Source organism: Epinephelus fuscoguttatus, linkage group LG18, assembly GCF_011397635.1.
Source record: "Epinephelus fuscoguttatus linkage group LG18, E.fuscoguttatus.final_Chr_v1".
NCBI lineage: Eukaryota > Metazoa > Chordata > Actinopteri > Perciformes > Serranidae > Epinephelus > Epinephelus fuscoguttatus.
In genome coordinates, this window is record NC_064769.1 from 25,419,322 (window position 1) to 25,433,224 (window position 13,903).

At 41.2% G+C, this 13,903-nt stretch overlaps 2 protein-coding genes across 2 annotated transcripts; one reads left to right on the plus strand and one right to left on the minus strand.

Moving 5' to 3' along the window:
• The first annotated feature begins 421 nt into the window (after window positions 1–421).
• LOC125878583 (uncharacterized protein KIAA1958 homolog) lies at window positions 422–8,793 on the plus strand. The gene is made up of 6 exons (XM_049559877.1): window positions 422–755; window positions 3,030–3,338; window positions 3,559–4,036; window positions 4,151–4,324; window positions 6,534–6,728; window positions 6,868–8,793. Exons 2-6 carry the CDS (start codon window positions 3,039–3,041, stop codon window positions 7,173–7,175), a joined length of 1,455 nt encoding a protein of 484 aa, XP_049415834.1. The 5' UTR covers window positions 422–755; window positions 3,030–3,038; the 3' UTR covers window positions 7,176–8,793.
• Window positions 8,794–9,713: 920 nt separating this feature from the next.
• Window positions 9,714–12,091, minus strand: LOC125878596 (ints3 and nabp interacting protein). The gene is made up of 4 exons (XM_049559891.1): window positions 11,773–12,091; window positions 11,297–11,378; window positions 10,441–10,528; window positions 9,714–10,125 (listed from the first exon to the last, which is right to left on the minus strand). Exons 1-4 carry the CDS (start codon window positions 11,795–11,797, stop codon window positions 10,027–10,029), a joined length of 294 nt encoding a protein of 97 aa, XP_049415848.1. The 5' UTR covers window positions 11,798–12,091; the 3' UTR covers window positions 9,714–10,026.
• Between the last annotated feature and the right edge of the window lie 1,812 nt (window positions 12,092–13,903).

A 13,903-nucleotide genomic window follows, 5' to 3' on the forward strand; every position in this document is an offset into this window, starting at 1 on the left:
CGGCGCTCCCTTCGCTTTAGAGCCGCTCAGCAAAAATGTGTACGTGTGACAGATTCCATGTCAATATTTCTGTGATCAGGACAAATTTTCCTACGTTTTTTTGGATAAATTGTGTATGTACAGTGAAAATTGTGGCCGTATGAGCGAGTTGAAGAGAAAATTTTTTGATGAGTTTACAACTGCTCTTCACTCTAGTGATGACATCACCCACTCTAGCTCACGCAATACACACCCATTATAAAGTCTGAGAAGGGCTGAAAACTTCATGTATTTTAAACTTTGTAGAAAAAAAAGCACATTTACTCCCCTGCTACACTGAAAAACAAAGATCAATAAATGTGCAAATGTCCATTCTCAGTGTATGTGCACTGGGGGTTCAAGTCTGGTAATGTAATATAATGTAACATAATATCTGTATTGTGTATTGACCCCTGGTGGCCACTAGAGGTCAGTGTTGCACACACAGTGACTGGAGACTGCAGTTCCTCCTCCCGTCCAGCTGGTGGCAGTAAAGCGACTTTCACGTTGGATTCTGGCAGCGCGTGAAACCTTCCAGACAAAGAGTGTCATACATACACAAACGCTCCCGTCTGATGTGATATTCATGATATTTCATCAAACATTATTTGCGTCATTAAAACATTAATAGTCGCGTCAGTTTGAAGCTTCGGACACTGCGGAATAAACAAGGAAGATGAGATGAAGTGAAACCTGCCTGAGTCACAGCCGGGATGTTTTAATGTGTAATATAAGAGGTAAATATGAGACATGTTGATCGAGTGCAGGAGCTTTGTTCTTGAGCCTAATGAGCTGTGGTTTGCCTGCAGATCTAATTAACATGTAGCGAGTCTGAGGATTTGTTTGTCCCTGCTGATGGTTTGATTGTAGTTTAAAGAGAGAGTTGCACGTAAAAGTCACTTATTACAGCTGTGTGTTGTTGTTGTTGTTGTTGTTGTTGTGTGAGTGTGTAGTGTGAGGGGGTTCCAAATTTGCAAACAAAATAAGTAACCAGTAAATGATCATAAAGATAGTAATACAATAAAATCACAATATTAAACTTAAACCAGCTTATTCTACATTAAACATATGTAAATGTACACATTGGCTGATTGTATAGTGCTAACCATAATGGCCTGTAATATATATACATTTATACACTTGAAAATGTTAGTGTTAAATCCTCTTTAATCTCAATGACTTTCATCTTGGCTTACATTAGCTAATCTAAATAACATTAAAGTGTAGGCCTGTTAAATACTGACTATGCAAGTGGTGAACCTGCAGGTTCATTATGATTTAAGGACAGTGAGTAAGAAGACCAGCAAACCATGTGACCATTTCTCATTTATGATAAAGTTACAATGATTCATTAATTAATCGACTTGTCGAGAAAAAATGACAATTGATTGACGAAAGTGCACTCTTTGGACAGTCAAATAATCTGTTTAGTTATTTTGTATCTCAAAAGTAAGGATTTGATGCTTTTCTTTATATATATACATATATAGATATATACACATGTATCTATATACTGTGTGTATATATACACACACACACACACACACACACACATACACATACACACAGCAGGGCTGCCTGCAACTAACGATTATTTTCATTGTCGACTAATCATTTTATCGAAAAATGTGTTAAAATGTTGAAAAATATCGGACTTTCTCTCCCAAACCCCAAAATGATGTCATCTAATGTCTTGTTTTATACTCATGCCAAAGGGTTTTAGTTCACCGTCGTGGGAGAGTGTGTAAAGCTGCCAATATTTGAACATGAGAAGCTGCAATAAGAGTATTTTGGGGTACTTTTACAGTACTTTTCTATGAAAAATGACTCAAACCAATCAGTCAACTACTATCCCTCCTCAGTTGCTCTTCCTGAGGTTTCTACCGTTTTTTCCCCCCCTTAAAGGGTTTTTTTGGGGGAGTTTTACCTTATCCGCTGCAAGGGTCCTAAGGACAGAGGGATGTCGTATGCTGTAAAGCCCTGTGAGGCAAATTGTGATTTGTGATACTGGGCTTTATAAATAAAATTTAATTGAAAATTGAACTAAAATAGTCACAGATTATTTTAATAGTTGATTAGTCGACTAATCGTTGCAGCCCTAATACACATTTATATGTGTATGTACACACACATTTATATGTGTGTGTACATACAGTATCTCACATAAGTGAGTACACCCCTCCCATTTTTGCAAATATTTCATTATATCTTTTCATGGGACAACACTATGGAAATGACACTTTGATATAACTTAAAGTAGTCAGTGTACAGCTTGAGTGAACTGAATCACTTTGGGTTTTGGACTGTTCGTCAGACAAAACAAAACAAAGTTATTTTATTGAATAACCCAGAAAACAAACGACAGATTTACCACCAAATAAAGTAATCATTAGCTGCTGTCCTGATGTATTATGTCTCCATCTTGAAGAAATTCAGTATTAATTTGAGCAAATCTTTACACACATCTTACCCCGTCAGTCTGAGAGAGCTATTGGAGCTGGACTTAACCCTGTGCAGATCTGAGTCATGCAGAGTTTTAAGCAAACCTTAAGAGCACCTTAGCCGAGTACAAGTCAATCTGAGGACCAGGCCCTGAGCAAACCAAGACAGTTTCCAATACGTACAGTTTATTTCCATAAATAATTATGGAAAGCTTCTTAAAGATGAGCTGGACTGTTAGAGGCCACACATTAAACAGTAGTCCTGGAAAGAAAAGACGGTGGACCAATTGAAGAAAACACATTTTTGAAAGTGTTTTTGGTGTAATGGGAAAAGTTGAGTCAGTTGAATCCTAAGTCTGCCTTCATGTGCATGTGCTGGTGAACTGGCTGCACAAATATCATAATCTGAAGTCATGTCAACTGTGCGAATAGGTATACCATAGAACTTCAATTAAACACCCAGTCTCTTTTACAAGCCTGGTGTGGCTACATAGTTTGACAAATACAGGCCTGTCTCAATTAGAAGCCCGGTCTGGTCTGTAAGCACTTCCTCCTCTCTCTCGTCTCCAGGTTTCCATCATGTCCGACCCGGTCCAGACCACCTCTGACAGTCTGAGTAAACTCGTGCGCTGGGCCCACAGCCACGGCACCATCTGCAGCCTCATCCCCAGCCTGCAGCACTTCACCTCTGCTTCTAATGGTAATCTGCTGACATCAGAACCTGGTCCCAATGCCAGCAGCGTTCCTGTCGCCGTGTGGGGTTGTGGAGCTGGACATGCCTACCACTGGCCCCTCAGTGACCATAGCAACGGCTGCGGAGGCTCAGCCAATACCAGCCAGAGCCAGGAGAGGTTTGTTGGAGGGCGTGTGTACAATAAGGTAAAGTAGGGGCTTGAGGTGTTTAATAGTTTCTCAATTTGAGATGTTCATCATAACTTTAGGTTACTTGTGTTACCCCAGTTCTCAGAGTGGCATGAGTGAGATTTCTTACTATGGGATGTGCCTGACTGTGTATTCATTACAAGCATTTATCTTCTTGTGCCCAGTTTGTAAAATAGATGTTCTGTCAAAAACTTATTCTCTCTTTCTCATCTTCCAGGTGACAGTGAGGTCATCGTGTGACCTCTCCTGTAGCGAAGCAGCATCAGAGATGGAGGACTTCAGCAGCCAGCTCTTTGACATTGCTGGATGCGATTCGTCGGCCACAGACGATGATGCAGACTACGAGCCCCCCCCATCCAGAAAAAGAGGCGGCACATCATTAGGAGCAGTTTTCGAGAAGAAGATCAAGCAGGAAGCAACCTCTGCAGAGGATAATGTCACTGCTGCTAACGTGGCTAGCACGGCACTGGCAGTGACCGAGGCTGTCTATGCTTCACAGGCTTTTCAGGCACCAAAGCCACTGTCTCCAGACAAGCTCCTCCCACTCTGCCCTCAGCTCCAGAATGGACACGATCCAGGGTGTGAGGCAGCAGTGGACCCAAAGATGGAGCAGCTCGGAGGCAGCTGCGTGACAGGGACCACGGAGCATGCAGAGAGTTGCAGCTCCATCTCAGAGACTACAGAGAATACTGCAGGTACAGATTTATTGTGAGGTTTGGAAAGACCTGCAGAGAGGGAGCCTGCAGAACCCAAGCTTATATATCTGTCGTTAAAACAAAGTGTAATTCTGTCTGTGTGCAAATGTGCAGGGGGTCAGGATGAGCTGGAGAAGCTGCAGGCGTTACTGAGTGCAGAGCGCAGCCGTAACCAGCAGATGACAGAGATCATCTCCAGTCTGAGGCAGGACAAAGAGCTGCTGCAGCAAGAGCTTACGAAGAAAGCCGAACTCATCTGTGACTTCCTGCAGGACAAAATGCGGCCAGGTAGAAAATCCACCTGTTGATGAATTCAGTGACCTCACCAGCACTGTTTACTGTACTCTACTGTACACTAAAGTTTTGCTGCAGTGAAAGCAAATTGCAGTGCTTTTAAAGTGACTGCAGGTTAGCAGGACGTAACTATTCTTGTGTATTGCCTCCATGCAAAATTGGCAATTCAAAGTACTTCACATATAAGTAGTGATGGCCAGATGAAGCCTCATGAAGCATTTTCTTTATTTTCTGAGCCCACTAGATGGCGCTTTTTGTTCAACAAAAGGTTTAAAACACACTGAATTGCCATTCTTTGAGACTCTCTCTTTAAACCAAGAGTGCCATCTAGTGGGCTCAGATAATAAAGAAAATGCTTCATGAGGCTTCATGAGGCCGTCACTACATATAAGTGATAAAAACAGATGAACAAAACAGATGCAAACAAAAGCAATAATAAAACAGAAAGTACTGATGACTGATTTTTACAACCACTGAACATTTAATGACCGTAGTAGTAAAATAAATCAGTAAATATTAAGTTTGTACTCTAAATGTCTACAAGAAATGCCATATAAAATCAAAAATGAAACACCTAACAATAATACACTAAAAAGTAGGGCTGGGAATGACCAGAGGCTCCCTGATACGATATCATGATACTTAAGTCAAGATACAATATTATCGTGACTGTAAATGTGTTGCGATATGCAGAATATTGTGATAAACTATGTTACGATATTTTGATTTATTACCTGTTTTCAGCTGCTAATAATATCCTCAAAGGAAAACTTTGTCAACATCTGTTTTATCCAATAAGACGAAGTTCTTATTCTGTTTATCTCATGGAAGTCTTTTTTTTTTTGCAGCAGGAAAATGTATGTAGTGGACTGAAAAAGCAACTGATTATATTATTCAAGTCGGCTACCTAAAGTTTAATTTGTATTTGTAATTTATATAATTTGAAAAAAAAAATCGACACTTGGCACCATGTGATGATACGACATTGCCACACAAAAATATTGCAATACTATGCTGTATCCATTTTTCCCCCACCCCCACTGAAAAGTTTCGGTAACACTTTATGTAAAGGTATCTACATAACTATGACATGACACAGTCATGAACATTATGTACATGTCTATACATGTACATAATGTGTGTACACATGTACTTTTATGACTGCTATCATTTGGTGTCATTCAGTTTTGTAATGACAAGTTGACATTGTTTGGGTTGTCTTGATTATGACAAGTTGACATTAATCAAAGTGACATTACCAGAGAGTGTCTTTGTCATGACAAGTTGACATTAAATTTGTTTGGGATGTCCTTATAATGACAACTTGACATGAACAAGAAATGCACCTCTTTTTGTGCTTATGATTGATACAAAGACATCTTTTGGTAATGTCACTTTAATTAATGTCAAGTTTTCATAATCAAGACAACCTAAATAATGTCAACTTGTCATTACAAAAACTGAATGACACTGAGCAGTCATAAACATTTATGACATGTACACAATGTTCATGACCGTGTCATGTCATAGTTATGACAGTGTCATGTCACCCTTATGTAGATACCTTCAAGTAAAGCGTTACCAAAGTTTCTTTTGCTGCACTATTTCACTTTTAATTGGAGCTCAAAGCCTTGAAACAAATACATCTGAAAAACTCAACAGCAATGTCTCTTTCCAGAAATCATGACACAGTAATCAGGATAGTCCACTGTTTTCTTTCCATTGAACTACAACAGCCAACCGTATCACTATGCAAAAAGAAAAGTGTGGCTAGCTCACCTAGCACCGCTGAGCTAGCTAACATTACAGCTCAGCCAAAAAGGGTGCCATCACTGTTGACATCTCGTGCTGTCAACAGCATCTACTCATCCATGAGTAGATGCACTCTTCCTTCTGTGCAGTGATACGACTCCTTTATCAATATCTTACCACAAGGTCTGTGGATTATCTTGAGTAACTGTGTCATGATTTCTGGAAAGAGACATTGCTGTGGGGTTTTTCAAATGCATCATTTGGCACTTTGAGCACCACAAGCCGAGTGCCATCTGGATACGTTATATTAGAGAGAAGGCAGACAACTGTATGGCCAATATTGCAAACACTCGGCAACTCACACCAAAACAATTGAGGCCGATAAACAGTACTGTAAGTAAGAGGAAAAATATGTGAAATGTGCCTTTAACCATCGTTTTTCTATTTCTAGTTCTAGATAAGAGGAGGCCCTGCTGGTCTAATCAAAACGAACCAGGAAGTTCACGCATGCCGTCTTCTGACGATGTGGCAGCAGTCGATTCGCCGACAATGTTTGACTCATTTGAGGACATGGAGCTTCACCCTCTGAACCACCACACGCTGAAGAGCAAGAGGATTCGGGATGGAGAAAACCCCCGAGTCAGGAGTAAGAGGATGACACGGACATGGAGGATTAACCACACTTTAATATTGATACCAGTGTTATTCTGCGGGTAGAAGCATCCTTATGGTTACTATATATTGCTTTATGTACTGATGTCTCTCACTGTCCTTCTCTTCTCCAGTGAAAAACGTGGCAGGTGTGATAGCACGCTACATGGCAGCCCTCCAGGAGTTTCGCCGCAGTGTTTCCATGAAGGTGGCCTTTGACCGTGTCAGTGTGGACCGCAACACGATCGCCCGTACGGCGTCCATAGCTGAGCTCAGCCTGGCTGCTCCAGAGGTCTTTCATGCTCTGACACCGTGGGATGAGAAAGAGGAGACGCTGGCGCATTACGCCCACCGCTGCCGACAGGCCATGGATGATAACATCAAGGCCAAGATCAAAACCATGAAAACAAAAGGTGAACTGCTGCCCATTGTGTCAAAATGACGGTAACAGTAACAGACTGACCGGATCAGAGGCTCATCATAAACACTTCTCAGGCATAGAAAAAGGAAAGCCCACCCTTGGATTCTCTGATTATACTGTTCAATACTGCACCATCAGGTCCTCAACTTATTCCAGAAATGATATTGCAAGGTTGTTGTAATTTTCTTTTTCACAAACTTGTGTACTTATGATCATCATGTGGGTGCACTACACTCTGGCCACATTGCTGCTTCTGTGGGTGTAAACTTTCTACCTTCTATCCAGTGGATTTCTCCTTGAATGGTTGTAAAACATTAAAATTGTGACAGAAAGAATTGTGAGTTGTGATAGAAAGAACAAGTCCTTGATCTTAGATTCTACTGGGACGATCACTCTAAACTGCAGTCATAGTAGCTCAGAGTTCATTATAACCAAGTTCCAACTTCTGAAATAAGTAATTAAAATTAAATAAAACTGATATATAATGACATACAATAAGTGATTGGTTGATTCGGTGGTGTCCACTCAAAGCAGTTGAAATGTAAGTCGCTCATGGAGGACAGAGAGAGAGGAGAGACAGAGGTACTTGAATTTTAACAGCTACTGAATACTTAATGTTGAAATCAAAACACCACTGATTTCATAGCAGTCATAGAAATATTTTACTTTGAAAACCACCTCATATGAATAGCAACATCTGGGCCACCCAGCACAGGCTGGTCCAGGGGGTAGGCAACGTGCGGCTCTGGAGCCGCATGCAGCTTTCAGCTTGACTTTTAAGATCTGAATTAGATCAATCAAATTTGAGTAAACAAAATCACTGTTTTTAAACTGGAACTAAATTTTTTGGACCTGAATCTATGAATATTGAAAATTCAGCTTTTAAAAATGCAAATCAAGAAATTTTATATTTTAACGTCAGAGAGGTAAATTCAGAACAGATCAATTCAGTTACGGGGTTTTCAAATTAAAATCTTGATTCTTGATTTGCAATTTCAAAAGCTGAATTTTTCAATGTTCACAAATTCAGATCCAAAAATCAAGTTCCAGAATTTAACAAAAAAAAAATTGGTTTGGTTTGAGTTGCTCAAATTCAACTGGTCAATTTTGTATCTAAAAAAGTCAAGCTGAAAGTTTGGGTTTAAATTTCGAGCCGCTTACTTGGGTCATGTGACTGACAGACCGTGCTCTAACAGGCCAGAAGTTGCATTCAGGCTCAACTGGCTAGCCTGTCGATGGTAGCCCGGTTGTTGTTATTTGAAAGTTTTTTTAATATAAATTTTGGATCTGAATTTGTGAACATTGGAAAAATTCAGCTTTTGGAACTGCAAATGAAAATTGTTTGTATTTTAATTTCAGAGGTTAATTCAGAACAAATCAATTCAGATAAGTGGTTTTCAAAGTAAAATATTTAAATGCTATGAATTCAGTGGTGTTTAAATTTCAATATTAAGTGGCTGATAAAATTCAATACTCACTACTAATGTCTTATTTGCTTTCATAGTGGCTCTACTTATGATGTTCGTCTGATCAATAAGGGAATTTTAAGTATTCAAGGTTCAATGACTTTTTCATGCTTGGTGATATGCTGTATGTTTCATGTGTTGTTTTGTGTTCCACCTACCAGTTTTACAATAAACCACTAAAAACAGTGAGCACTATGAAGTTAAGGAAGTCTGCTTGAATTTTAGAAAGGAAAAATTAGGCCTTTGTCCATGGGCGGGTCCATGTCATTGGTCCAACAGCCCATTGGTTCGACATCCCATTAGTCCGACTGTCCGCAGTGCTGAACGGCTCGCGGCGGGCGCATGGTGCGCCGCGACCGGCTCTGGGTCAGCTGGGAAAGGCTTGAGACGGAGCAGGCTCACGGCTTATGTGTTTGTCGCTTTCTTTTTCATTTTAACCCACACCATGATCTTTTCCTGACCCTAACCAAGTGGTTTTTTGTGCCTAAACCTAACCAGACCTTAACCACAGGGCATCATGATGATTTCGGAACGGACTTCGGAACAATGGGTTTAATGTGGTCGGAACAATGGGTTTAATATGGTCGGAACAATGGGCTGTCGGACCAATGGGCAGTTCCCCCATGGGCACAGCGCGGCATAAAGTCCTATTTCAGGTGTTTCAAAATATAAAGCATTTAATAAATGTATGCTAAAGACACTAGGGCTGATCAACATACCAGTTTTGTGAGAAATATTCGCAATGAAACCCTTTTATTTCTCTTCTTACTAATTTCTTGCTAATTTTTTGGGTCATGTCCTCTTTCATTGCTTATCGCCTTCTTCCCGTATTCTTAAAAGACATCAAGCCTATTTGCTCAGGTTTCAAAAGGTTAAAACATGGCTGTGAACAGTGAAGACAAAAAGATCGTAAGTGGAAAAAAGTAGTAAAATAGTATAATGTGAATGTAACGGTGCATTTGGACCTTCTGTCACCATGTTTCATACTTGCAAAAATAAAAACTGAAATTCAACATATACACTGAATGTAACAATTTAATTATCCAAATATCAATACAAATCCATTCATGTAAAAACCCTGACAGATGTGCATCTAATGGATCAGTGCAGTGAGGCAACGGAGCAGGATAGCATGTACAGCGTATTTCAGCCCCTGCACCACTTGGATGTCTCACAGCTATCTGGAACCTTCTTCCAACTGTTATGAAAGCTTTCCTAAATCCGGCAGCCAGCTTGTTAGTCTGGAAAATGTACAAATGACAGATTCACACTCCCCTGAGATTGTTTACAATGTGACAAACAACTGTCCATTAATCGCAGACTTGAAAGAGAGAAACTGGGAGAGACGTGGGTCTGACGTGCTCATGTGTTGTTTGGCAGCGGGAGGAGGACAAAAGGTAAAAAGGTCAGGAATCGGGCTCCAGGCGCGGAATGACAGGGAGGATGAGGTTCCCGAACGAGGAGTCCTGAGTGATGAAGAAGCCTGTTGAGTGTGTGTGAGCGTGCTGCAAGAGAAGACGCAGAGAGGCAAATGTTTGTGTTACTACTGACTGACCACATTCAGCACTGATTAAACACTGTAACGTGTCTTTAGAGGTTCTGGTAGCTGGTATTGTTTCCTCTGGAGAGGCTAAGTTAGCTGTTTCCCCATGTTTCCTGTCTGTATGCTAAGCTAAGCTAACCGCCTGCTTACTCTGTGTATGGCATAACATAAGACAGATATTTAGACACAGATTATACCTTGTTGTTGTACTTGATGCTGTATGGAAACTTGTAAATGATCTGACATGAAGATGCACTCGTGTTCGACCCTGTCTCACCTGCAGGGCAGCTTTCTGCTGGGCAGCGATGTGCTGTTGCTCTGCATTGTCCCTGAACTCCTTCAGGTTTGGTCTGGACAGCGAGATGCTGGAGGATGAGAGGGAATGAGAAAATACTTGAGTATCGACATATAGGACAGATATACCAATCAGCCAAAACATTAAAACCATTGGTGGGGGAAGTGAATAACATTGACCATCTTGTTACAGTGCAGTGTTCTGCTGGGAAACCTTACATTGTGGCATTCATGTGGATGCTACTTGACGTCCTCCACCCATCCGAACACCGTTGCAGACAAAATAAGTGGCCCCCCAGCAGGACAATGCACCATCCCACATCACCAAAACTACTCAGGCGTGACCCCAGGGACAGGACAAAGAGCTCAAGGTGTCGACCTGGATCCCAATCTGATTGAACATTTGAAGGACGTGCTGGTACCCCAGAGGTACCCCTGATCCACGGTGGGTGTTCCTTGAACTGGACTTGGCTCTGACCTGTTGGGACATGGACACAGGACCTCTGGGGGGTGTCCTTTGGTGTCTGGCACCAGGGCGTTAGCTTCAAATCTTTTGAGTCCTGTAGGTTGTGAGGTGGGGTACCAGCACGTCTCACAGATGTTTGATCAGATGGGGATCTGGATAATTTGGAGGCCAGTTTCTCAATTCCTTGAGCTCTTTGTCATATTCCTTGGACCATTCCTGAGCAGTTTTTGTAGCATGGCATGGTGCATTGTCCTGCTGGGGGGCCACAGCTACTGGGGAGTGCCGTTGCCATGGGGGGGGGGGGGGTTACCTAAACAGGTTTCTCCGAGGACTGAGACTCCTGTCACCCTCCATGGCTGGATACGGGCCCTACCTGGCTCCAGGGGTGCTCATCAGACGTCTCCTCTCCTTCTCCAGCTCGGCCAGGATCGCCACACGTGTCTTGTTGGGGAAGGCTAGACAGAGGAGAAAGAAAATGAAGACACAGAGAGATGGTGGGGGGATCTACAGGGATGTGACAACATGTATCAGCTAACATCACTTAATTCCTGAAATGACAGGCACATAAATATGAATGCAAATGACTGTGTTACCACAAAAAATATAGGAACCAATGGTCAATAAGGAGCATATATTCACGTGTTTGCAGTGACAGTAGATGACAGATAATTAAAGACCAAAAACCGAGAAGCATTTGGCTAGTTTTCTAGAGACTTATAACCATCCATCCTCAAAGGGAACCATGTTTCCGGGGGTCCCCATTTCGTAGTTACGCCCCTGCACTTACACCTCGATAACGACAAAAACCTTCAAAAACCAATGTCGTTTGTCCCAAAATATAATAATTACCTTGTCCAGGAGGATTAGCAGCCATGTTGGTGCTTGTACCAAGAGGCAGGTCAAACTAACAAGCTACAGAGAGGCTTATATTAGCTAGCTAATGGTGTGAGATTGATTTGTCTCCCTCCGCTCGGCAAATGTTGCCTTGTTGGGTTGCGGACAACGATAAAAGTCCCCCTAGGTGATAAATATGGCGTATACTTGATAAGCTACACAGAACTTGGTGTTGTAGCAGTGAAATAAAGTTTAAAATAACGATAAAACTCTCGCTTATGTGCTGATAGTGAGTCGCATTTTGCCTCTGAAGCCAAGCGCCGGTTTTCCGGATAGGTATGTTCACGCGAAGATGTCTCACTCTGCTCCTATTTCCGGTCACCAGAAAACGTTATCAAGAAGAGTCAGAAGAGCTGGTAAACATACATGATGAAGCGAGCTATGGTACGTAAAAATAATACTTTTATTTATTTATGTATTTTATTTTTTAGCTCTTTAAATTAATTAAGGTATCATATAGATGCTTACCTCAAATATACAAACACTAGAATTCAAATGAAAATAGTTTCCTCAAATTTTTTTTACTGTACATGCTCAGTAAACTTTCAAGATTTATTTATAGAGCACCTTAACAACGAACATTGACCAAAGTCTTCACAAAAAAATAAATAAAAACAGCCATAATTAGGAAAATGTAAGTAAATTAATAAGAGCCTACAATATCTTGACAAGATCATAACACAAAATTAGCATTGCACACGATTACTGTTTGTTCAGTGTTCTTACTGCCCAGGGGGAGAAACAGGTAGCCTACAGGTAGTGTCAAGCAGTGGTCAGGCATGATATCGTGATGATGATTAAAAGGCTGATGAACAGAGATGGATCTTAAGATGGGTTTTAAATGTATCAATGGAGGGAGGAGATCTAATCATAAGTGGGAGACAAGTCCACAGTTTAGGGCCAACAACTGAAAATGCTCTGTCACCTTTAATTTTTAACTGGGTGGGTGAAATGAAGAGCAGTGATTGGTCACTAGGAGTCTTGTTTATAAAACAATGCGCAGGGTCTACACTAAGAATATACGTACAGACAAAAGCCCAAAAAAATATGAAACAGTTTCTGCAATGAGACTTCCACCTCACCATCTCCGTCACCAATTTCCTCCTCCTTAAAATGTTCATTAAACATGGGTCAGAGTTTCTCCCATCAAGTCTGTTTAAATAGATCACAGTTTTTCTGTGGGAAGTGGCATACGTCTCTTTCAGGCCTGGTTTGTGCGTACGTAGTGTTTATATACGAGACCCCAGATCTGAGGGTTCGGGACAGGGGTGTAGCACCAAAGTCTGGGCCTGTACGCATGAGCAGTCTCTGTGGGCCCCTTGCCCTTCCTTTCTTGATCCATGTCTCTCTCATGCACCTTTTAATTTTTTCCCTTTACATAGTCAGTTTGCTATATTCCCTTTTCTTTCTTTTCTTGTCTTTTCTTTTTTGGAGCCCTGATTTCCCTTTTTTAGCTTCCACATTTTTTTAAATAAAGAGTTTAGTCTCTATACCCATTTATTCAGCCATTTTCTATTAAGTTTGGGCATTAATTACTTTAAAACTTGCAAACAAAACCAAACTTTTCATGCCAGGCTTTTCGAGCCCCCCTCCCTTCAGGTAATCTGTCCCACTTTTCCCACGACTACAGTGCCCCTGTCTCTAGACCTTGAGTAAGAGATGAGCAGTGCAGAGATGTAACCAGGTGCAAGTCCATGCGGTGCTTTAAAACAAATTAGAAATTTAGAATCAATGAGCACTTCAGTCATCACGTGCTTCTCATGTAATTACTTGGTCATGTGCATAAGTTATTTGTTCGAAAGCACAAATTACTATTTCAACAAATAAATACATGAATTAGGTTACTAACTTTTTTTCCAGAGGTTTCAACCACACCGGGGCAACTGTGGTTCAGGAAGTAAAGGTAGATTGTTGCTAATCGGAAGATCTGCAGTTTAATCTCTGGCCCTTCCAGTCCTCGTGTCGACCTTAGGAGCCAGCCAACTTATGGACATGCACATCCACTGGTGTGTGAATGTGTGTGAATGTGACATGTAGCATAAACATGTTTTGAGTGGTCAGGGGACTAGAAAAGCACTATACAAGT

Excerpts from the sequence above, each read along its gene's own strand:
- LOC125878583 (XM_049559877.1), top strand. The coding sequence starts at position 3,039 with ATGTCCGACCCGGTCCAGACCACCTCTGACAGTCTGAGTAAACTCGTG. Across the intron at positions 3,339-3,558 it reads GAGGGCGTGTGTACAATAAG|GTGACAGTGAGGTCATCGTG; the intron begins GTAAAGTAGGGG and ends CTCATCTTCCAG. Across the intron at positions 6,729-6,867 it reads AGAAAACCCCCGAGTCAGGA|TGAAAAACGTGGCAGGTGTG; the intron begins GTAAGAGGATGA and ends TCTCTTCTCCAG.
- LOC125878596 (XM_049559891.1), bottom strand. The coding sequence starts at position 11,797 with ATGGCTGCTAATCCTCCTGGACAAG. Across the intron at positions 11,379-11,772 it reads TGCTAATCCTCCTGGACAAG|CCTTCCCCAACAAGACACGT; the intron begins GTAATTATTATA and ends TCCTCTGTCTAG. Across the intron at positions 10,529-11,296 it reads ATGAGCACCCCTGGAGCCAG|CATCTCGCTGTCCAGACCAA; the intron begins GTAGGGCCCGTA and ends CTCATCCTCCAG.